At 33.2% G+C, this 24,425-nt stretch overlaps 1 protein-coding gene across 1 annotated transcript in view; it reads right to left on the bottom strand.

Annotated features, from left to right (window-relative positions):
• Positions 1 to 872: 872 nt before the first annotated feature.
• Positions 873 to 24,425, bottom strand: part of GABRG1 (gamma-aminobutyric acid type A receptor subunit gamma1) — a 100,973-nt gene continuing 77,420 nt past the window's right edge. The window contains exons 6-9 of the mRNA XM_008017500.3: positions 21,490 to 21,627; positions 21,224 to 21,376; positions 16,650 to 16,864; positions 873 to 6,374 (exon numbers count right to left, since the gene is read on the bottom strand). Coding sequence (XP_008015691.3) covers positions 6,108 to 6,374; positions 16,650 to 16,864; positions 21,224 to 21,376; positions 21,490 to 21,627 — 773 coding nt within the window. The 3' untranslated portion in view covers positions 873 to 6,107. The remainder of the gene's footprint in view (positions 6,375 to 16,649; positions 16,865 to 21,223; positions 21,377 to 21,489; positions 21,628 to 24,425) is intronic.

The raw sequence follows: 24,425 nt of genomic DNA, 5'->3' as shown, positions 1-24,425 counted from the left end.
TGGTCTGTTTTTCAGGTCTTTGCTTCTCTTTTGTGAAGGAAAGATGTTCTAGTGTTGGAATAAGTTCAGTCACTCTACCATCAGAGTCCTTCCATGTAAATGAAAGAGAAGGTCTTTACGGCTACAGGTACCTAAATCTAATTTTAGGTTACAGGTATATGAGCTTGGAGAATGTGTGTACTATACTCAGTCTTGGTCTTTTCACCTGTTAAATAGTGTTCTCTTCTTTGAAAACTAAGTTATTAATATATAATGCATTTGTAGTTCCAGATGACATACAGCAGGTACTGCAGAAACAGCAGTCATCCCCTGCCTTCTTCAGGTTATGAAAATAGCATATCTGTTATTTTGGACCTGAGAGAAGAATCACAAACTTTTAAAAAATATTGTACTGTGGCAACAGGGAAGGGAGAACTAGGAGGATGAAGCAGAAAATATCTTATCTCTTGATTTTCTGACTTTTAATTTTCTTTCAGTAACTGTTCCTTCAAGTGGAATAGAGTTTTTTATAACATGGGATAGTTGGAATGACCTAGATATTCATACTAACTAACATATATTGCTCTCACTGACACACCTACTGAAAATACCTGGTCGTTCAAATCAGGGTAAAATCACAAATAGCTAGAATAATCCAGACATTCACAGAGCAGTGAAAATCATGCATAAGCTTCAATTATCTTTACCTAAGTTTTTCAAATTAAATTCCTTTTCAAAAGTCTCAGTCAAGAAAAAACTTTTTAAGGCTCTTCATTGAAAAACAAATGTGAAATTACAGGGATCAGAAATGAACTTCAATACGAAAGCTATGATCACATACTCTGAAACAGTGAAGGGATATATCTGTATGAAAGCTACCAAGAAAGACACAATTTAAGAGAATGTGACTCTTTATTTATAACAAGTTACTGTTATGTTTTTGTACTATGGATCATGAGAGTAAAGAACACTGAAAAGTTGAGACATCTTTGCCATAAAATTACAAATGTTCCTCAAAACAATGAGGCAGTAGCAGAATAACAGAAGCCATTATAATCACAAGCCATAAACCTTTATTATACGAAGTGACTACACGCACTTAATGGATGCAAATAAGTGTTATTACAGTGAAAGATTGAAAACCAAACTATTTCCATTTAGGTAAATCATGTCTTAAAAGTCCACTAATTAGCCCTTTTTGCTTAACTGCATTTCAGTTATTACAGCCTTTACTATTCACACACTCACAGGGTCCAGGTATGTTTTATTGTCCAACAACAACAATTCTTTTATTTATTCTGACAGAAATATTTCAGAAATTGTTTGAGGATGAGAAATCAACTTTCTGGTTTTGTCTACACACAGCAGACTACTTCTACCCGCAATTATCTTGTTCTCTTTGCCCATATATATATATATATATATATATTTCTCAGTTAGAAAACTGGAAAAGGTTATTTGAATAGAAAACCCTTTTCGTGAGGAACATTTTTAAAAAATAAGAATCTAGACAGATCACTTATTATTTACATTTCAGATTATTCTTCTTCATCTTTTTTGTGTGGAAAAGATAAATCAATAGGAAAAATAAGCCTTTGATCAAAATGGAACAGGAAACAAGATTGTATGGCATCCAGAATTTCCTTGTGGTGTCTTTGTGCCCATCTCCATGCAAACAAGTGTCTACTACTGGTTCCCTTCCACCCAATACACCATGTCTCTCAGTTATGTTGTCTATTAGTCAAAGCTTAATATCTGCCACTTTTCTTTCTATTTGGGGCTATCATCCCCCGTCTCCTCTGAAGACTTCTGTCATGAGAGTACTGATTTCATCCTCATATTAGCCACTATAAGCCTATATTCTTAACTGGCTTGTTATATTCCAAATGATCACACACAAATAAGATGAAACTTCTGCAGAAATTTTAATACTGTCTCTTTTGTACTCAAGTATCTCTGTGAACTTTTTATGACTTTATAATTTCCCCTAGTCTTCTGAAGTCCACATTTGTACTTCTCAGTTTACTGTTCTAACCTAACCTTTCATTGTCTCTAAATGAATCTTAACTTCCAATTACAATAGGATTTTCATTTGTGCCCATGCTTCTGTTTCTTTTTTCAAGCTGTTTACCCAATTGGAAATTGTGATCTCTCTCCCTCTCGCCTATTAATTAAATCCCCAACTCCCATCTCTGAACACGTATCTTCCACAAAACCTTCCCAGAGTTATCCTCCCTTCCTTAAATTGTACAACTAATCCTCTCATCTTTCTGACTACATTATATGTTCCTTGAAAGTTCATCTTTATATTCCCTTTTGTATTTAGAACAGTACTTTGTACACAGAAAGTGCTGTATAAATATTTGAATGAGGTTACCTCACTTCCGAAATGCAAACACAAGAAGTCAGAGCTGACCTTACATTAGCTAGAGCAATGTGGTCAATAGTGTTTGAAAACTCCATTTGGAAAGTCCTTGATAAAGATTTGGTGATGGTTTTTGTAACTGTATAGAAGCCTGGCAAGATCTCCCTAGCAGTAAAAAGCAATATAGAATGACCAACAGAAATATCAATACCAAGTATGTCTGGCCATCATACGGTATAGCACGGAGAAGCCGAATAAATTTGATGATGTGAAGAAAACTAGGTAGGTCAGAAATAAATGTTTCTAATGAGACAAGCAGTAAAGCCTTAAGAGTCTACTGGGTAACTTAAATCCCAGTGCTAAAACCAGCGAAATAATTTCAAATGTAGTATTTTGCTGTAGGAAATTTTGCAAGAGTAAAAATAGGCACGGGTATAGAACTTTGAAAATATTATGCATGTACTTATTCATTTTGTTATACATTTACTTAAATACTGGTTGTTTATTTCAATCTACTAAAATCATCTTATTTAAAGCTCCTCTCTTGTAAAATCAAAGTATTTTGTGTATTTTTCACAAAGTTTAACCTGGAACATAATTTCACATTTATAACTACGGGGCCCTTGGTGTGAGAGAACTGTAGCCCATTATTTTTGATGCTGAATTGGCATGAGTGCAGATTGCAATTTTATTCTTGTTCTTGAGACAAAGACGTTGTCTATTTTTTGATGATATAGTAATGCCAGAATATAGAAACACAAATAAAAAAAATCCTTATGATTGCCTTCATATTTATACACATTTATTGTGCTTTAATTTAAAGTTGATCAATTTTAAAAACTTATTAATGAAATATGTCTTTAACTTAACATGCCTCCAATGACTTGTCTAATTCTCACTTATATCAAAACTTTAGACTTACCGGGAAATTTTTCCCTGACCCTGCTAAATTCTCAAGTATTTTATGTACTTTTTACTTTTTTTTAGAACTTACTTGGGTTTACAAAAATTAATTTCAAATAAGCCTAATTTTGTCTGTGGAATTCAAAGATGAATAAAATGTTACCCTGTCATCATAAATCCAAAAGAATCAAACTATGCCAATCACATTTTCCCCTCTCAGAATTTCTAGATCCTGGTCACATATTTAGAGGTTAGGTTTATATGAACAAATAGTTTTACAAATGATCCTATTTCTTGTGCTCCAGGTATCATTCCCAATTCTTTATATCTACTTTTGGGGTCTAAAAGTAAAAACATTTAAAGCATCCAGGAAATTCAAGTTCCAATTAATTCAAGAAATTATTATATAACTCCCCAGAGAAAAGAGGAAGATTTTTAAAAAATTATTTCTCAAGGTGGTGAAACTTATACTTGGAAGAGAGGAACAGGAAATGAACTGAATCAGCTTTGAAAAAAAACAAAAAGCTGTATTTGATCTCTTGAAAAAGAAGTCTAAATGTAGTTTTACCTTTTTATTCTTAGAAATAATAACATTTGTACACCATTCTTTCTGATCACACATTTAAATGAAACAGATCAAAGTACCACTTGCTTTGAAAACAAAGTGCTTTCTTGATGGTATATACAAGGAAAGGCATCTTTACAAATTTTATTTCCACTTGTGAATATTATCAACATTTAAAACCAAGTTAATAAAACACCAATGAGAAAATCAAAGCTATTTTTTTATATTACATAGAGTTGCGGTTCTGAAGGCAAAACTATTTATATCAAGCACTTTTAAGTATTTTAAAATATAGTCATGCTCAGATACACTTGAAAGAGTCCCAAAATCAAAACTGTCTCATGGTAATGAGTAAGCTTTAGCTTCAAACATGAAAATAGCCACACAGTATTTTAGTAAAGTACTTTATTCTTTTTGAGTACTTTATTTTTTATTTATCCTTAAATGAATGCTCACTTTAAAAACATCCATCAGTACTCAATGTTATTAAAATGAATGTTTGGATAATCTGTAAATGAATATATATATGGCCAAAGTTTAATTTGGCTGTTCATTCAAGAAAAAGCAGGGTCAGTGGATAATGGGCATTACCATTTGATTCATGCTTATTTTTTTTTCAGAAGTTTATGAGCAAGTGAAAAAAATTAGAGTTAACTGGGAACACACAGTAAACTATAAATAAATAAATAAATAATTTAAAAACTATATATTTCCAATACATGTGTATAATCATGCCAGACATTCACTAACCATGTAGCAGAATTATAACATTAAAAACTAGAGTGACAATTGCAGAGGTGACAGGTTCCCTCTCAAACCTTAAGTAAGATAGGCCGTGATCATAAAACTCTTCATCATGATCATTGGTCTTGGCAAGAGAACCAACAGTTAAAGGTTATTTCCAAGCAAAACCTGTTTGTTCTCCAGAAATTTATGTGATGAATCTTATAAACAATTGATATGTCAAGCTACTTACAGGATTATAATGATTGAAGCCTAAATTTAACCCTCTGTTTAACAAAAGAGGCATTTTTAAAACTATTAACTGATAGATTTTACATCCAGTGAGACGCTAAGAATTTAGAGAGCTCTCACACTCATGTTCATAAAGATGCCTCTAACAAAACTCCCTCTTTAAGATGATTTTGAGGCTGCCCCCAGTTTCTAGAAAAAAAGAGTATTATAATAATGTATAATGTAGTTGCAAAACTGACAGGGTCCAAAACTTTGGAGCTGGAAGAAGCAGTATGTAATGCAGGCCTAAAACTGTTTTCTGAATATTACTAGTCTAAAAACAATGCTAATAGCACATATTTAAGATTTTGTCCTCAATAAGACCTGCAACTCAGGTTTCCAGGTAATAATTTTTTAACCACATGAGTAAATACAAGCACCATTCCTCAATATTTTTATTTTAGGGACTGCAACACTTTCATAAAACATAAAGAAAAGAAAATTTATCTCTGCATTTAATTTGCATTAATTTGCATTTGCAGATTTTAATATTTCTTTGTTAATCTCATTATACATTATAAATGCTATGAAGCAGAGAATAAAATAATTAGATTTTACCTAATTTTTTTCATTTTACATTCTTAAAAAATGACTGGTGGCTTCTTTCCAAGTTTGCAAATCACCGAAGTAAATGTAACTGGAGTTCTGTTTAATATTGTGCCAGAAAATGGACTGGACTAAAAGACAGGTAAAAGTTGACCTTTTAATAAGTCTTCTGTAATTGATAGGTTAAAAATAAATCAATTTCTTCTTGGGAATACAATATCTTGGAAGCAAATCCAAGAAAACTATGGATTTATGTTATCAACTAACTGTATTTCAGGCAGGGCAAGCAAAGGAAAAGCAAGAAAAAACAAATTAACAATCTTTTTTCTGGCAAAAATGTTGCTACATAAATATTAGTCATTAGTCTCACATTACAAAACAATTATAGTTTATATTTAAACAAAATATATATTAAAATAATTCCCTCTTTAAAACATGAATCATAGAACTTAAACATTCAAAATTATAACAACATAGAAGTAAATTAAAGAAAATTTAAATAAAAATAGGTGAGTATTTTAATCTACTGCATTTTGCAACTAATCAGTTTCACATAAATTAGCCTGAAACCTGCTACTTTATTTACTTCTGAAGGCCTTAAAATAGTTACAATACTACTCACATTTTAACCATTGTTTTCTCTGCATTTTAAATTTAAACTTCAAGTTACTGAAGGACAAAAGATTCTATTGAATTTAGTCAAACTTCTTTTGACTTTTGCTTATGAAGTAGATTTTATAAGTAAAGATAGCCAACCCAATAAACCAAGTTGAACAAGGCAAAAGCTGTTGGGAAAAATATTCTAGAATAAGAGTCAATTTTGGCAATGCGTATATGTATCCTTCCTTCCCTCCAAGATCCTGTTCTGCAGTCTTCAAAGCAACAGAAGAAGCTGGCACAATCTTTGCCCTCCAAACACTGGTACCCATAATCTTCTTCTTGTGGCACAGAAATACTATTCATTGGAATCAGAGTGGATCCAGGATGGAGACCGGGAGTCATCTGGTCAAAATAATAAATGAATGTTTGACACCAAAAAAGTAGCATAAGGAAAGATCAATTTGCTCCCTTAACGCAAACTCTGGGAGACTGATAGGTAATGAAAATAATTTTGATTTCAAAAAATCCAGTATTTTTAATTATAACAAGTTTTATATTACAATTTGCTTTGTAACAGAACATTTGCTACATTCTAGTATGCAGAAATGAAACACCTCTGAAAAATAAAATATATTTTTATACCTTTAGAAAGTTGACCCACCAAAATATCATTTACCTTGGATCTGATTCTAAAATAAAAATGAACCGTATATTCTAGTTTACATTAAAACATTAACACTGCTATACACGTCTTTTTTTTTTTTTTTTTTTTGCTATTATGCATTATTTGTTTTCTTGAATAAAAATGAGAATAAGTAGCAGAGAAAACATTTTGATAATTCAAAAGGTTTGCGAAGTTACGAATGGACAAAAAAAAGTTATGGGGTTTGTGATGGGTAAGGACAAGGCACCATATTTGGGAAAGAGGATGTGTAGTAATTAAAAGCTCAGACTTGGGAACAATTGGAGTTCAAATTCTGTTCATTCTACCAATGTAGCTGTCTTCACAGCTGGAATTATATTTGCACCTAATTTCTGTGACAGTTATGATAAGTAAATTTCATGACTTATGTAAAATGATCAATGCTTCATCATGCTCAGTAATAACAGTTACTATTATTAACAGCTTTATTTGGAACATGTTAAATTTTTATAATACTTGATTTTGAATAATACTTAAATAATTAAAAAGTGAAAGTATTATTCTTTAACTTCTATGTTTTCTTCTGTACAAAAGTGGCATTAAAAATATTGTAGGTTTGCTTGATTGTTAAATTGGATAATGGACATAAAACACTAAGTAAAATACTTGAAACATAGCAAGTAATCACCTGCCAGTAGGTAATAACATTACTGTTGTAGTTGTTACTGTTTATTCCTGATGAGGCTATATCACAATTAATTATAAAATTCATGCTAAGATAAACATACAAACAATAATAATAGCAACAACAAAAAAGTCCTAGACCACATAAAAATGTTATTGGAAAAAAAATTAATGATTCCTTTAATAAGCTGGCAAGTAATATATGAATATTTCAGCTTTAGTAATTCTTCATTTTTCAGAACTCAACATATTTTGAGGGTTATCTTAAGATGTGAATCTTACAACTTACTGTATTCAGCAATTTCACTATCTAAACACTAAATACAGTGCCAATTTTATAAAAATTGTTTTAACTGGATCTTACATCTTTTCTCATGCAAATGTTAGTTACATGCTCTCATCCTAAATTTTGAAATAGTCAGGTCAACAAAATTAAATATTTTCTGAAAAACATTTTTACATTTATATACAAAAGTTTAAAATTTCTTACAATGTGAACCTATATTCATGTCCATTTTATTTCTAAAAAGAAACACAGAATCCAAGTCACCAAATATTAAAAATCCAGTAGATGCAAAAGGAAGCAAATATTCACATCTAGTGATATTTTTAAAAGATTAAAACATCATGCAGGTCACAATATTCATATGAGAGCCAAATGTGCACCTTGAGGATAAGGAGAAATGCCCTAAACACAAATAAGTTCATGATTAAACTTGCTTAGCTATATCATAAAGAGCAGAGGCAGTATCTTATTAAATGTTAATGACAGATCTTTTGTGGATGGAACTTGGGGATAGTTGACTACCTCCCTAAGTTTTAATGGAGCACTAAAATCATGTAAAAAAAAAAAAAAGGGGGGGGGGAGAGATGAATTGGTACCTATTTCCTTGTCACTTGATACTTGAATAGCATATGCTCTTATGCTAATCAGAAAGAAAATTCATTTTAAAAAATTGTTAGGAGGCAATTTTAAGATTATGTGGTAGAAAACACATTCCATATAGGAAACCGTATTATCATAAATGGAAATATCTTGTGTTTTTCAGAGGATATTAGTTTTTCATGAGAGAAATTATGACATTTTTAAATGCACTAAAAAGAAGAAAAACTGCAAGTGGTTTGTTTAAAAAAAGAACTAATCTCTGGTGAGTAGTGTCATGGAGAATTCTATTGCAAATACATTTTAAATTGGTAGTTTTCTAGATTTTTGCCGCCTCCACCCCCATCCCCTCAAAATTCAAGTTCACGAATTGAAATAAACTACACATCAATGAATGATGAAAGTAAACAGAAATGGACATATAAATGCTGAGAAAAATAGCCAAAAATCTAACACAATATCAATAAAACAAAATATTGATGAAACCCAGATTTCTGACCTTTAAAACACTGAGAAATTAATCAGAAAAATATATACATTCCAAGTCTTATTTATCTGAAATGCAACTATGCCACCCATCTTTTAATTTCTCAAGTATAGACTTGCTTTCCCCAAAAAACATTAAAAAATTATAAATATTAAAAGATAATTAAATTTAAAATTAAAAAATAAACACTGAAAATAATAAATCAGTTAAAGCAATTTAAAAAGTAACAACATAATTGAATAGAATATTCTACTTTAAATAAGTTTTTTAAATATACTTTTAAAAAATTTCAAAAATTACTAAGAATATAGCTTAGCTTGCTATTTTGAGAAATTCATCCCATTTCCACTATTAAGGATATATCTTAAAGCACCAAAATATACTAATATCAAACAAATGCGAAGTGATAAATAAATCAGTATTTACATACAATTACTTATGCCATCTGCTAATTATTATACCATCCACTAAAATTACTAAATATTAGTAATATGAATAGTAAATATTATTTGATAATTATATTATTATGAAAGACTGACTATATAATATTACTAATTTCCCATTTAAAATACTGCACGTGAAAATGCCAAACTAAGCACTGTTTATTCCTCCTTCACAAAATCCTGTTTAAGTTGGATGTTCAAAAATTAGATTATACCATTAACATTAAAAAATCAACAGGAGAAGGCTGGGTGCGTTGGCTCACATCTGTAATCCCAGCACTCTGGGAGGCTGAGGCGGGCAGATTTCTTGAACCCAGGAGTTTGAGACTAGCCTGGGCACCATGGCAAAACCCTGTATCTACAAAAAGAGGAAACAAAAGAAATTTAGCTGGGTGTAGTTGCATGTATTTGCAATCCCAGCTATTTAGGAGGCTGAGGTGGGAGGATGGCTTGATCTCAAGAGGATGAGGGTGCAGTGAGCTGTGATTGCACCACTGCATTCCAGCCTGGGTGATGGAGTGAAACTTTGTCTTAAAAAAAAAGAAAAAAATTCCAAGAGGTGAAACTTGGTGATGAGGAGCTGCCAATCAGCATTTAGAATTTCTGATAAATTTCTGAAGTACAAAAAGCAGACGGAAATAGGCCAACGGATAAAGCAGACCAAAAGAAGACACATCTCACAAAGGCTCAGTAAATGAAAACATGACTGTGAAATCTACTCTTCCCATTAAAATGTCAGAGACTCTTAATATAACGAAGGAAGAATGGGAGTAATGAATAGGATGGAAAACATGGTGTTAGCTAAATGTCCACCTCCAGATCAGCTGCACTCCTTTGAACTATAGCTCAACTGTGCATGTAGAGAATAAAGATGACGATAGTTGGCGTTCACTCAGTCTAAACTCTATAACTTGTAAAAATGAGAAGAACCTTCCACTATCCTAGGAGAAGGGTTAGGGCTCTTGATGTTGGAACTGGAATGTCCTAGTATTGTGCCATCGTTTTATCATTTAGAATGTATATGTGTATATTTGGAAGGAATCAGATGTCATGCCCCACAAACACATGTATGAAAGTAAAATCCAATGGCTACAAACTTGACAGTTACATACCAAACTTACTGGGCCTATTTGAGGAGCAATCATGAAGACATTTTGAGGTAAGTGAACAATACAAAGGAAAAAAGTGAAAATGAACAGCCGGAATTACTGATTCTAATATTTTAATAAATATGAGGATATATATCTAGTTAGTCCACTCAGAACTACTTGAGGAAGTAATACATCCACCTAAGGAAAAATTAACAAAAAACAGTTAGAAAATAAGACCTCTCTGAAATTCATAAAGTTATTGTAAATTTTTAATAAGCTAAAAATTTTAAAAAGAAATCTTGAAAAAAATGCTCATAGTATGGAAAAATGGCTTAAGATATGATAAAAAGAAAATCTGGAATATATGCTGAATCTAGGAAGTCTAAAATCTAACTACCAGTAATTTCCAAGGAGAAAATAGAATTAAATTGGAATGAAGAATTGATAACATTCTCAAAAAACAACATATAAGAATATTAAGTAATGAGGAAATGAAAGAGTTCAAAACACAGAAAATATATGAATCCTTAAGAATTTTTTTACACTGTAAAAAACGCAATGAAGAAAATTTTCAGGTAAGAAAAGAAAAAATTTTATCTGTAAAGAATAATAAAATTGGCACTACAATTAATCACAATAATGAATTCAGAAGTAGAGATTTAAATATATTATTTAAAGTTAAGTGCCAGACTAAATTTTTGTATTTCTGTAGAGATGGGTTTCACCATGTTGGCCAGGATGGACTCAATCTCCTGACCCTGTGGTCCGCCCACCTTGGCCTCCCAAAGTGCTGGGATTACAGGAGTGAGCCACCGTGCCAAGTCAGTAACTATTAATAGCAAGTTAAAATACTGAGAAGGTAATTATCACAAGAATGTGAAAACAGAAATGGTTACAATGTAGTTGCTTCTGAGATTTGGTACAAAATGTTCTAGCTAGAATATTTTCTTTCTTTGTACATTTATGAATTGTTCTATTTGTTTATTAGTTTCAACCATGCTCCACTATTACTGTTAAAATTAATTTTTTTCAAATGGGAATTTTACTCAATGATTAATCTGGTCCTTTTCGGCTGTAATAGTCTATGATGTTTTAAATAGAAATATAAATATTAAAGAGTGTTCTTTGGAAGCCAAGGTAGAAAAAAGAGCTGTTGGTGGTGGTATCTATACACTTCAGGGAAGCATCATGTGACCATTGTCACAACTGGTACTAAATGATTATTCTATCTATTGAAAACATCCCACTATGCACCGGCTCTTTACAATTGTTTAAGTAACCTTCTTGCTGTATTTCACATTTCACCAATATGACATAATCCTTCCTGGGAGCTTTGCCAAATATTATTATAAGAAAGAGTCTTTATAAGTTGTGAAATTGTGGATTGATACAGCTTTTCATTATTTTAGTACTCTGAGAGGTAGACAAATGTTTATTCAATAAGCATGCACTGACTGAAATGAAAATCTTCTCTGCTGAAAAGGAGCTGTAGGTGAGGACTGTGGTATGGGGCAGGGCCAGGGGGACCCAAACACTTGCTATGCATTATTTTCATCCCAATATCTTGATTTCAGCTTTTAGTATTATATTACTTCTGGAACAACTGCAATAGTCTTCAAATTTATCTCCCTGCCTCTTTTGTCATCCAAGTATATACTGTATACTACTTCTAATTATCCTCTGAAAACATGCATAGAAATATACCATCCTGCTTAAAAACGTGTATAACTTGCCAGTGCTAACAAGACAAAATGTAAATTCTTAGCATGGCTTTAAAGATTTTGTAGAACCTGGCCATAAACCAGTCTTCTATCCTCAACATAGGTTATTTTCTTTCCTAAGATTCCTATTTTCAAGACAAACATTACCCAATAGCACTTTCTGTGATGGCAATGTTCTACATCTACACTCTTCAATATGATAGCCATAAGTCACATGTGGCTACTGAGCACTTGAAATGTGCCTAGCGTTACTAAGATACTGAATATTATATTTTGTTTAATTTTAATTAATTTAACCCAACCTATCTATATGTGGTTAGTGGTTATTATATTGGACAACATAGTTTGGGACGTATACTAGTGTACTTTTTTGTTCTCACATGTAAGGCTCAGCCCAGCTGACATAGTTCCCTCTATCTTAAATGTTCTTCCTAATTTGCTATCTTAAAAACTGCAACTATTCTTCAAAAAATTACTTCAGTGAAGCTATACTTTCTCTGGAATTTTCCCTGCCAAACTTCCATTAGCTTACATGCTTTATGAATGAATTATTTACACATGAAATGAAAGGAATCCTCTCCTCTCCACAAGATTCTTTTCAACACTGTGTGCCTGTTCAATGTTTCACAGGCCATATTACATGAAGTCTGAAGACTGCCTGGGATGCTAGGCATAGGCCACATAGGTCTGGCTTTATGATACTTGTCTGTTTCCACAAGAACAGTTCCTTTAAAAATACATTTTATGTTTTTATAAAAAATAAAAAAATAAAAATATTGTTATTTAAAAATAATAAAACATCATATATATATATATGTTGTAAAAATACCCTGCTTCTGTAAAAGTATGACACATTATTCATCTAATTGTTAATTCCCTCACAGAGTCTTTGTTTAATTTTGATTTTTATCTTGGACTTTTTTTATATTGTATCTTATTATATTTGCATTTGCGATGTATTTTTTCACAACTGGATGTAATCATCCCTGAAAGCAAAGAACACATTCTCTTTTTTGTCTCCATAGTGTCTTAGCTGGAGAAATAAATTTCTATAATTTCACATCTTAATAAAATCAGAAAACTAAAAATAAGTAAGTTCATCCTCAAATCGCTATAGCAGAACTGTGAAGTAGGTGCAACATGGTTTTCTGAGGTTTCTGATAGCCTATGGGCTGAATATTCAAGTTTCTACATAAACTACTCTTCAATTAGCAATGGCTGGTTTATTACTAGTGGCCTTTATCTGTTGCATAAAATGTCTTGATTCCATAGTTCAACATATTTAAGTTAACTTTTTAGATTTTCTTGAAAATAAATGTTGACACAAATACACCTGAATTACATACTTACCAATTAGTAATAAAAATACATATTGGATGGGCATATGAAACAATCCAAAATGTCATTGACACGTACAATAAAATAGAAGGAAGAAAAATATGATAACAGAATAGAGAAGGAAGGAAGGAAGCAAGAAAGGAAAGAAGGAAGGAAGGAAGGAAGGAAGGAAGGAAGGAAGGAAGGAAGGAAGGAAGGAAGGAAGGAAGGAAGGAAGACAAGAAGGTAGGAAAGAAGGGAAGAAAAGGGAAGGAAGAAAGGAAAGGCAAGGAAAGAAAAATAGAAAGCGAGCATAACAGACAAATGAAAGAAAGAATGAGAGAGAGAAAGCAAGAGAGAGCGAGCAAGCTGGTTCAATATTTCATGTGGAGAGTAAGTTTAAAAGGGTGTTTATCAATTTATATTTTAGGGTGTTCATTGAAGGTGAAAATCTATTTTGTTCAAGTATTATCTCTTCCAAAGAAAAAAACCTGAACATTCTGAGATTCTCTGTTAAGCAGTCAACAAGATGTCAGGAAAAGGATTTTAATTTTGCTTAATAACAGACGTGTTGACCTTTCAGCAGCTCTCTAGCCAAAATATTGCATCCTAGCCTGACTATAGCCCTAAACAATTTTTTTTTTAAAAAAAAAAGAGAAAATGCTGGATTTTAAACTACTCTGAATTTTATTTTTTTGTGTGTGCCATAAACTGTAGCTTTTATTTTTTTATTTTTATTTTATTTTTTATTATACTTTAAGTTCTAGGGTACATGTGCACAACGTGCAGGTTTGTTACATATGTATACTTGTGCCATGTTGGTGTGCTGCACCCACCAACTCGTCAGCACCCATCAACTCGTCATTTACATCAGGTATAACACCCAATGCCATCCCTCCCCTCTTCCCCCTCCCCATAATAGGGCCCAGTGAGTGATGTCCTTTGTAGGGACATGGATGCAGTTGGAAACCATCATTCTCAGCAAATTATCCCAAGAACAGAACACCAAACACCACGTGTTCTCACTCATAGGTGGGAATTGAACAATGAGATCACTTGGACTCTGGAAAGGGAACATTATACTCTCAATTTTAATAAAGAAAATGGAGATATTAAAGAAAAGACAAAGAGGAAGAGAGAGAGAAAGCAGGGAAGGAGGGGGTGAAGTCACAAACATTTAACACAGGCTTAATGGCAAGATGCTACAACATCTTGCAACCAAAGAAAAATGTGGATTCCAGAAGCTCTTAAATAGAGAATTTGAGACAACAGCAAACAGAATTGCCTATTCCTTCTAAAAGTACATTCTGATTTACCTGATTAGCAAGACCATATGGCTGTACACTGAACCATGCAAGGAGTCAGATTTGATTACTGATCCTGGTTTTTCACTCAAAATATCATTTAGGACTTAAAGAGCTCATAAAGCACATAATTGAACAAAGAAAAGAGACTATCAAACTTCATTATGAATGGCAGTAAATAAAATATTTTTGGTACTCAAGTAGTCAATTATAATATGTCAATTTAACTGTTGCTATTTGCCATTTAGTACTTCAATATTATCATTTGATTTTTGTTCTTTAGCTTTCCATAATTAGTAGTTTGCGACCTGGGCTTGATGCTAAATTTGAAAGACTTAACATATGGATTAAAAAAAAATAACTATTCTAGAGCAATTACTAGATTATGGAAGTCCTTAATAAATAGTTGATGAATGACTGAATAGCATCATAAGTTTAAAGTCTACACTATAATAATCCAGCTCTCTTGAGTACATGTGCCATTGGAACTGTGGCTGAGTGTACATGATCTGCAGTCAAACTGATTAGCTACTGTCCTAGAGTAGCCATGTTTTGCTTGTGTCCCTCAGTAATATAATAGTAGTACCTAAATTATTTATTCTTAGAATTAAATTAGAGAATGGATGTGAGATTGTACATTGCCTGGCCTCTATCTTAGTTATTTTTATTCTAAACATTTCCATTCAAAATTTCCAGAAATAAAACTTTCAAGGCAATAATCCAACATAGATGTAGATGAGTAAATGATAAAATGGAAAATCCAGAGAAGATGCATAGCTTTCATGAAAGGAAAATAGTAGAAATAATTCATTTTTCTTTATCTGAAAATTTAACAATAGATATTACAGTTGACTTCTGATTTGTCCATTCGGGAGACAAAACATCCTATGAACAAAAATGACGTGAAGTTGATGGAATCATGGGCTAATTCTACAATGCAAATTATCAAATTTGTACTGCTAGCAATGTGCTCTGCTTTCTTGGAATATTGTGGGTTTCTGAAAGAAAAATACACCAGGTTTATCTCTTGGAATATAACATGAAAAGTAAAACATAACTTAAAAGTATAGCAGAGTTTTATAAAGAAACCAATGAAAAAAGATTAAGGAAAAATGCATTGACTCCTAGAACTTAAAAAGCTAGATAATAGGGAAAATTCATTATATATATTAAGGGAGGCTTACAAGCTTGCCACTAATGCCTGGCTGTTTGATCCATTTCTCACTTATTTGAATATTTTGAAACAAATCTTTGAAAGAATTTACTGAAATTAAATGTTTTCTTGTTAATTTTAGAAAAATAAATGTCTACTTTTCTAAGCCCTATGAGAACAGGATATATAAAGGAAGGGTCACAAGCTTGAGCTCTGGTCTGTGTCTTGGATCTTTCGCTTACTAAGGCTGTTCTTGTGCAAATCATTGAACCTCTACTTAGAGGGTTGCTCTAAGCATACATGAAATCATGCATGTAAAATGCTCTGCAGAGTGTCAGGAACATTCAACATGTGTTAGATATTACTTTCATGTTGCTATAATTGATAATATAAAGCATAACCATAGTCAATAATCCCATACATTAGTATATTAGAATCAGTAGAATCTATTTTAACATATTAAACTTGGTGTAATATAAGTTAAGATAATCATTTGATTGAGATGGGAGATTAAAATAGTACAAATATACAAAAACAAAAAAAGAACGTTGTGATCATGACTTTTAAAAACAGCTGGATCCTACCATTAAAGAGGAATCTTCATCACTAAAAGTAAGGTAAGTTTGTTAGAAATGCAAATCCTAACACAAAAATCGAATCAAAGGTAAATCACAAATAATGTTTGAGGTACAAAGAATCTACCACTGTGGGAAAATTTAGGCCATAATGAGCCACTCTTTACACAGGGGATCCAATGGGAGATATTTAAAAAACAGAAATACACGTTTCTTGGTGAGCAATGTTAGGTATTCCAGTTTCATCTTAACTTTATTTGTCTTTGGTTATGGGTCTCAAGTGTCCCTATTTCTGTAAACAAACACATAAATATTCAAAAGAGTATCTCCAAGTAAGTCAAGGTTTATAAAATAGAAATTTTTCATTTTAACATACCGAGGCTTTATTTTTTAGCTTTCTGTCTTTAGTAGCAGTCTTTCCTTTTTTGTTGCTGGTAAAATAATGCAAGGTTCCATATTCCATCAAGGCTGCAAAAACAAAAATGAAACAAACAGAAACAAAGAGATCCATCGCAGTCACATAAGAAACCTTAGGTAAAGACTTCCTGGCAATTGTACTCAGGGTTGTCATAGTCAGAACTGTAGTGATACCTATGGAGAGAGGAAACGAAATAGGAAATGAAAAATAATAGACCACATTTATTATTCCATCTGATTTGGCAATTTTGTCAGTGAAATTAAACAATGGAAAAAATATGATTACTAGTAATTTACAGAAATAATTATTGGTAGCCATAGCTACATTGTGTCCAATGTGCTCTTTTTGTTTCTGTGAGTTCTAATCATTTAAATTACTGCGGAGTACAAGTTGACTCCCAATATCCTTTCTTCCCTTCCTTCATTGTAATAGAATATCAAATATTTAGCTGGCATGTGGTTGCCCAAAACAACTTTATTTGCCATCTCTCTGCAGCTGAGTGTGGCCACAGGCTGAGATCTAGCCAAAGGGAACCAAGTCAAGAATGTAAGCAACACACAATATCCTAAAGACAGCATTAAAGAGACAAGGAATGTCTTTCTTTCCTTCTCATTGCCTTCTGCTGGAATACAATCACCAGACCAACCACACTATCTTAAAACATTAGATAATATTGGGAATTAAAATGACTCACAATACAGGAGAAAGCTAGAAGGAGCCTGAATTTCTCACACTGTAATGCATTATATCACCTTGAAATACCTACCCTTAGACTTCACATAAGCAACAGATATTCTTCTATCTAATTGAAGTGACAGTGACTTGGCATTTCCCACCATACATATGCAGTCAAAATTAATCCAAACTAACATAGCTTTTTGTTATATAATAACTTGAGTTAAACCTACTTTGTAATCTCAATGTTTAAGTAAGGAATACTGGCACAGTTATATCAAGGGAATACTGCTTTGAAAGCACAGAGTAAATCCTTTTATTTTTGAGAAGTCAGCATGTATAATTGGGATTTCCCCCAGGACCCCAACCCTGCATGTGTATCCTTGAAGGGATCTGTTTCTCATCAGTCTTCGTGTGGTTCTTACCACTATTAATCTTAGGTCTCCTAAATTACAGATGCACATGCTATATTTCTTTTAGCCTAAACTTCCATAATCCTCATTCTTTTTCACAGCAAATATGGTCCCATGAGCAGGATTGTTTACTCTCTTAAAAGTACTAAATATAATGCTAAATGCTTCTTAATTTGACCAATATTTATAGAGTGGCAACGTCTATGATGAAAAGTAAATCAAAAACAGCTGCAGCAACAGTCTCTTTGGTATAGTGAAGGCAATAACCACCTCTTCCCCTCATGTCTCCACTGAAACATACCCTAACAATTCTACTCACAAACCTGTCGTTTCACTTTTATAATTTCTTAGGATTGGAGGAAATATTAAAGTCGATACAGTTGTGATGAATTTGGACTTACGAGACAAATTTAGGTTTAATCTCTGACTCTTCTACCTATTAGCTCTCTGATCTTAACAGTTTTTAAACTCCTTTGTGACTCTCATTAAAAAAAAAAAAACAAACACACACAGTAATATCTTGCTTTGTACTTGTAGTAAATATACACAAAAGATACTTAATTTAATTATTTGTCTATTTTTTAAATTTCCAAATATACAAAGCCATTATCAGTTATATTATTTTTATTAATTTTTAATTTACTTCCTTTTTTGTTAGAAAATATACTCTGAAAATTTTAGTGTTTTGAATTTTAGTAATATCTTGTTTAATGATCCATATGCACTTGAAAATATTGTGTGCTCTGAAGTTAGGTGTAGTAACCTATAAATATCAATCAGGTAATGTATTTATGATAATTTCAAAGTTTCTATATAATTCTAACAATGAATGAGAAAACACTAACGATTGCAGATTTGCTTATTTTTCCCATTATTCCTTACAGCTTTTACTTCAATTATTTTGAAACTAAATATATATTTTAAAGGCTTTGTTATGGAAAAGGCTTAAAAAATAACATATACAAGTCTTCCTTTCCCTCATCTCCCACACAAGTTTATTAAATCACATTGTTACCATCGTCAGCCCAAATAGGTTTCCAAAGTGTTTCTTGCCTCCACAATTATGTCTCCTATCTAAAAAGTCTTAAATCCAAAGCGTGGTTTCATGTTGTTATCCATGACTGCAATAAATTTTACTTTATTAAGTTTCTGTTACATTCTTTTTTAATAAGGCAAACAAAACTAAGCAGAACTTTGCTTTCAGACATTTATTTAATTTAGTAATTATTATCACTGCCATTACCTTGAGAAGAACATGGTGGATTTTCTATGAAAATATTTCTGAGTCCATTAGAATAAAAAACATTTAGGATATTAACAGGATATTGAGAAAACATTTTGGATATCATTGTTATTTTCTCCATGGCTTCCCCTACTCAAGATACTACAATAGTCTCCCATCACATTTGAAATAAAATTTAAAGTCCTTAAAATGGCCGACAAAAATTTACATGATCTAACTACTGGCCACTTCTCCAAATACATTTTCTGTGACTATTCATTCAGCTCCAACCATATTTGTCATCTTTCTGAACCCCAAAGCATGGCATAGCAGGAAGATCTGGCTTCAAAACCATACAGTTCCCACTGCCTGGAATATATTTCTGCCCAATATCCACCAGGCGAGCACCACACTTCATTGGGTCACTGCTCAAATGCCACATCATCAGAGGTATCTTGTGAGACTCCACAATATAAAATAGCAAATATCACATCACTCACACCCTGTCATTTTCTAAACATTGATTTTGCTATCTCTTCACAGCCTTCATGACTCACTAAAATTTTATTGTATGCCTTTTATATTTGAACATTACCTGTTTTCTCTACTAAAATGTAAACTTCATAAACATGAACTTTTTAAAGTTTTATTCACTGTTAACACTGCAGCACCAAAAACATTGCTTGTTTTACAGAAAGCATTTGATATATTTTAGTGAAATGCAAGGTTGAGTTCATTGAGTTCAGGAAATTGTCCTTCAATGATATGCGTGTGTATTTATATTTAAAGCAATTGTAATTCTCTATCTTAGGGTCCACAATTACAAAAGATATTTGTTAAGTTACATCTGGCTGTGGTTATCTTTACAATTGATGTGCTAATATTGAATAAAAATAAATTTATGCAAAAATGACTTCACAGTTGGCTCTTCTCTTCATGACACTCTAGCATATAGTTTTATACAAACCCAGTGGTATAAATAATCCATTCAAATTCTCTTTGAGAAACTTCCAAACTGTTATGCATAGTGATTATACTAATTTACATTCCCAGAAAAATATGGAAATAGAAACAAAAATACTCTGTTTAAGTTATACTTATAGTAGCATACAAAGAACCTAAAATAATTTATACAACTTAGAATATAAAATAATTGTAAACAATGAAAGGAAACAAAATTAAGGTATGAATGGATTTTGTCCACTAGTTACGTCAATATCCCTGTTTAGATGCCCAAGAGAACTTCATTTTCAAGTATAGACCCATGTGCCTCAAGCATTGTTGTTGCCACTTTTATGTGACCTGCATGTTACTGTACTTATTAGATGGAATCATTTATGAGCTATCATAGAAACCACATAAAAATTTCTTTGTGGTTAAAAACAGAAACCCTCTCACCTTTCTTTACATATTTTTAAGACACAATTATGAGCAGTGCGATTCATGTGTCTTTCACTGATTTGGCGGGTGAGTCAATTGATTAATAAGTTTTCTTCATGTATCAATACCTGATTGCAGGTTATCATTTCCTTTTAAATAACTGTATAATAATTAGTCACTTATTTTGTTATATGATTTGATTATTACAATAGATTGCTACAGAAAAAGAGTGAAAGTCTATTTTGTCAAGTATTAATCACAATTACCCTGTTAATCAATGTTATTGTATAGGCAACTCTCAAGCATTCACAGAATAAGTACACACTTTATACACGACAGAAGCCATAGAAGCCAGGGAGCTTCTTGTTCCTTTCAGCTACTTGCCCTTTGGAACAACTGACTTCATTAGCAATGTTATAAAACAGGTTATTTTAAAGCCATCCACACACCCCAGCAAATAAAACAATGGTTATTAGTGACTCAGCTATAACATAAAATAAAATCTTGATGAAAAGTGATAGAAAAACTCAACCAAAATAAGATTTAGGAATTACGTATGATTTTAATGTATTAATTCTTGTTATGTATCTATGCTTCCTTTGGTCTTCATTCGCAGAAAAAGAAGGAATTTTCTGAAATTTCAAGTTCTTTACAATTCCATTTTCTACTTTTCTTTTTTTACATATCTCTTTCAACATGGTATTGTCCTTTAGTTTCTGTCAATTTTTTTCCTGACTGTATTCTAGAAGAATATATTTAATAAATGTGACTATAAACTTTTATTACATCAAAACGATTTTTTAAAGTTCTATGATATTATAGCATAATATTATGTGTCGTACCCAGTGATGTTCTTGCAGGCACTGCATCTTTATTGATCCAAAAAGACACCCAAGAAAGAACAACGGTCAGAATGCATGGAATGTAGGTCTGAATAGTGAAATATCCCATTCTTCTGCTCAGGTCAAAAAAAATTGTCATAATAACATAATCCCCTGGAAGAAAAAAAAATGTTTTTGGCCATATAGTATAAATCCCAATCCATATATTTAAAATAAAAAATGTCATTTAATAGTAGCATCATTCACTATTTGAGTATTCTCTTTACCAGAGATTGTGTGAGAGATTTCAGTTGAGTTTCTCAACCCTACAAATGCAAACTGATATAATCTCCAGTATTTAGGATCAGCCACTTCTACGGAGGGCTTTTTCCACTTATACTCAATTTCATTTTTAGGGTATCCATCTATAGAAAAAAAAATACACAGATTAGCAAGATCCAAATTTGATACCATTACAATACCAACATTATCCAAAGGTAAATTCTTGGAACTTTTTCCTCCTTTTTTTATTATAAGATATGCCAAACATAGAACATTTGAATACAATACATATTAATAAGCAGAGTTTAATGACTAATCATACATGGATCAAATAATGATAACCCATGTAATCTACTTAAATTAAGAAATAGAAACTTGCTAACATATAGAAAATCCCATATGTCCACCCCAAAATAGTACTCCATCTACAATCTAGAGGTAATAACTATCCTGATTTCTGCGATGATTGTTTCTTTTTAATGTAGATTTTTCATATGCATCTCTGAAAAGTATAGGATAGTTTGGGTTACTTTGAATTTTATTTGATCATTGCCATACCTAAGGCATTCTTTTGCATATTACTTTTTCTTCTTTTTCCTCATGCTACCTTGTCTAAGAATGTCTTTTTTAATATATCGTGATCGTCATCAATGTTGTATGTAGCTAAATTTCTTCCATTGTAAAAACACACCAAAATTTATCCATTATACTGTTTTAGACATTTGTGATATTTTCTGTTGGCTATAACCAACATTGCTACTAGTAATATTATTATACATGCCTCCCCAAACGTGTATATGCAAGGGTTACTCTAGGATATACATCTAGGCATGGAGTAGTTAGGTCATGGGTTACACATAATATCAACTTTATGAGGTAGTGCCAATCTTTTGTCCATGGAGAGTATACTAACATATTCTCTTTTTTTTTTTTTTTTTTTTTTTTTTTTGAGACAGTGTCTCACTCTATTGTCCAGGCAGGAGTGCAGTGCGTGATCTTGGCTCACTGCCAATGTCTGCTGCCCATGTTCAAGCAATTCTCATGCCTCAGCCTCCCGAGTAGCTGAGACTACAGGTGCTCACCAACACGCATGGCTACCTTTTTTGTGTGTGTGTGTATTTTTAGTAGAGACAGGGCTTTACCACGTTGGCCAGGCTATTCTCAAACCCCTGACCTCAGGTGATCCGCTCCCGTTGGTCTCCCAAAGTGCTGAGATTATAGGCATGAGACAACATGCCTGGCCACTAACATATTCTCTTATCAGCCAGAGTGTGAAAGTTCACATGAATGCAAATTCTCATTAATTTTGACATATGCAGTCTTCTTCAATTTTACTCATCCATGAAGTGTATTTTATTTCACATTCTCCCAATTAATAATAAAACCTAGCATTTAAAAAGTGTGCTTATCGGATTTGAGGGCGGAACAAGATGGCCGAATAGGAACAGTTCCAGTCTCCAACTCCCAGCACCAGCGACACAGAAGACCGGTGATTTCTGCATTTTCAACTGAGGTACTGGGTTCATCTCACTAGGGAGTGCCGGACAATCGGTGCTGGTCAGCTGCTGCAGCCCGACCAGCCAGAGTTGAAGCAGGGCGAGGCGTCGCCTAACCTGGGAAGTGCAAGGGGGAAGGGAATCCCTTTTCCTAGCCAGGGGAACTGAGACACACAACACCTGGAAAATCGGGTAACTCCCACACCAATACTGTGCTTTAAGCAAACAGGCACACCAGGAGATTATATCCCACACCTGGCCGGGAGGGTCCCACGCCCACAGAGCCTCCCTAATTGCTAGCATAGCAGTCTGCAATCTAACCACAAGGCAGCAGCGAGGCTGGGGGAGGGGCGCCCACCATTGCTGAGGCTTAAGTAGGTAAACAAAGCCGCTGGGAAGCTCGAACTGGGAGGAGCTCACAGCAGCTCAAGGAAACCTGCCAGTCTCTGTAGACTCCACCTCTGGGGACAGGGCAGAGCTAAACAACAACAAAAGCAGCAGAAACCTCTGCAGACGCAAATGACTCTGTCTGACAGCTTTGAAGAGAGCAGTGGATCTCCCAACATGGAGGTTGAGATCTGAGAAGGGATAGACTGCCTGCTCAAGTGGGTCCCTGACCCCTGAGTAGCCTAACTGGGAGACATCCCCCACTAGGGGCAGTCTGACACCCCACACCTCACGGGGTGGAGTACACCCCTGAGAGGAAGCTTCCAAAGCAAGAATCAGACAGGTACACTCACTGTTCAGCAATATTCTATCTTCTGCAGCTTCTGCTGCTGATACCCAGGCAAACAGCGTCTGGAGTGGACCTCAAGCAATCTCCAACAGACCTGCAGCTGAGGGTCCTGACTGTTAGAAGGAAAACTATCAAACAGGAAGGACACCTACACCAAAACCCCATCAGTACGTCACCATCATCAAAGACCAGAGGCAGATAAAACCACAAAGATGGGGAAAAAGCAGGGCAGAAAAGCTGGAAATTCAAAAAATAAGAGTGTATCTCCCCTGGCAAAAGAGCGCAGCTCATCACCAGCAATGGATCAAACCTGGACGGAGAATGACTTTGATGAGATGAGAGAAGAAGGCTTCAGTCCATCAAACTTCTCAGAGCTAAAGGAGGAATTACGTACCCAGCGCAAAGAAACTAAAAATCTTGAAAAAAGAGTGGAAGAATTGATAGCTAGAGTAATTAATGCAGAGAAGGTCATAAACGAAATGAAAGAGATGAAAACCATGACACAAGAAATACGTGACAAATGCATAAGCTTCAGTAACCGACTCGATCAACTGGAAGAAAGAGTATCAGCGATTGAGGATCAAATGAATGAAATGAAGCGAGAAGAGAAACCGAAAAAAAAAGAAGAAAAAGAAATGAACAAAGCCTGCAAGAAGTATGGGATTATGTAAAAAGACCAAATCTACGTCTGATTGGGGTGCCTGAAAGT

This window comes from Chlorocebus sabaeus, chromosome 27, assembly GCF_047675955.1.
Source record: "Chlorocebus sabaeus isolate Y175 chromosome 27, mChlSab1.0.hap1, whole genome shotgun sequence".
Taxonomy (NCBI): domain Eukaryota; kingdom Metazoa; phylum Chordata; class Mammalia; order Primates; family Cercopithecidae; genus Chlorocebus; species Chlorocebus sabaeus.
This window is presented reverse-complemented; position numbering and strand designations above follow the sequence as displayed.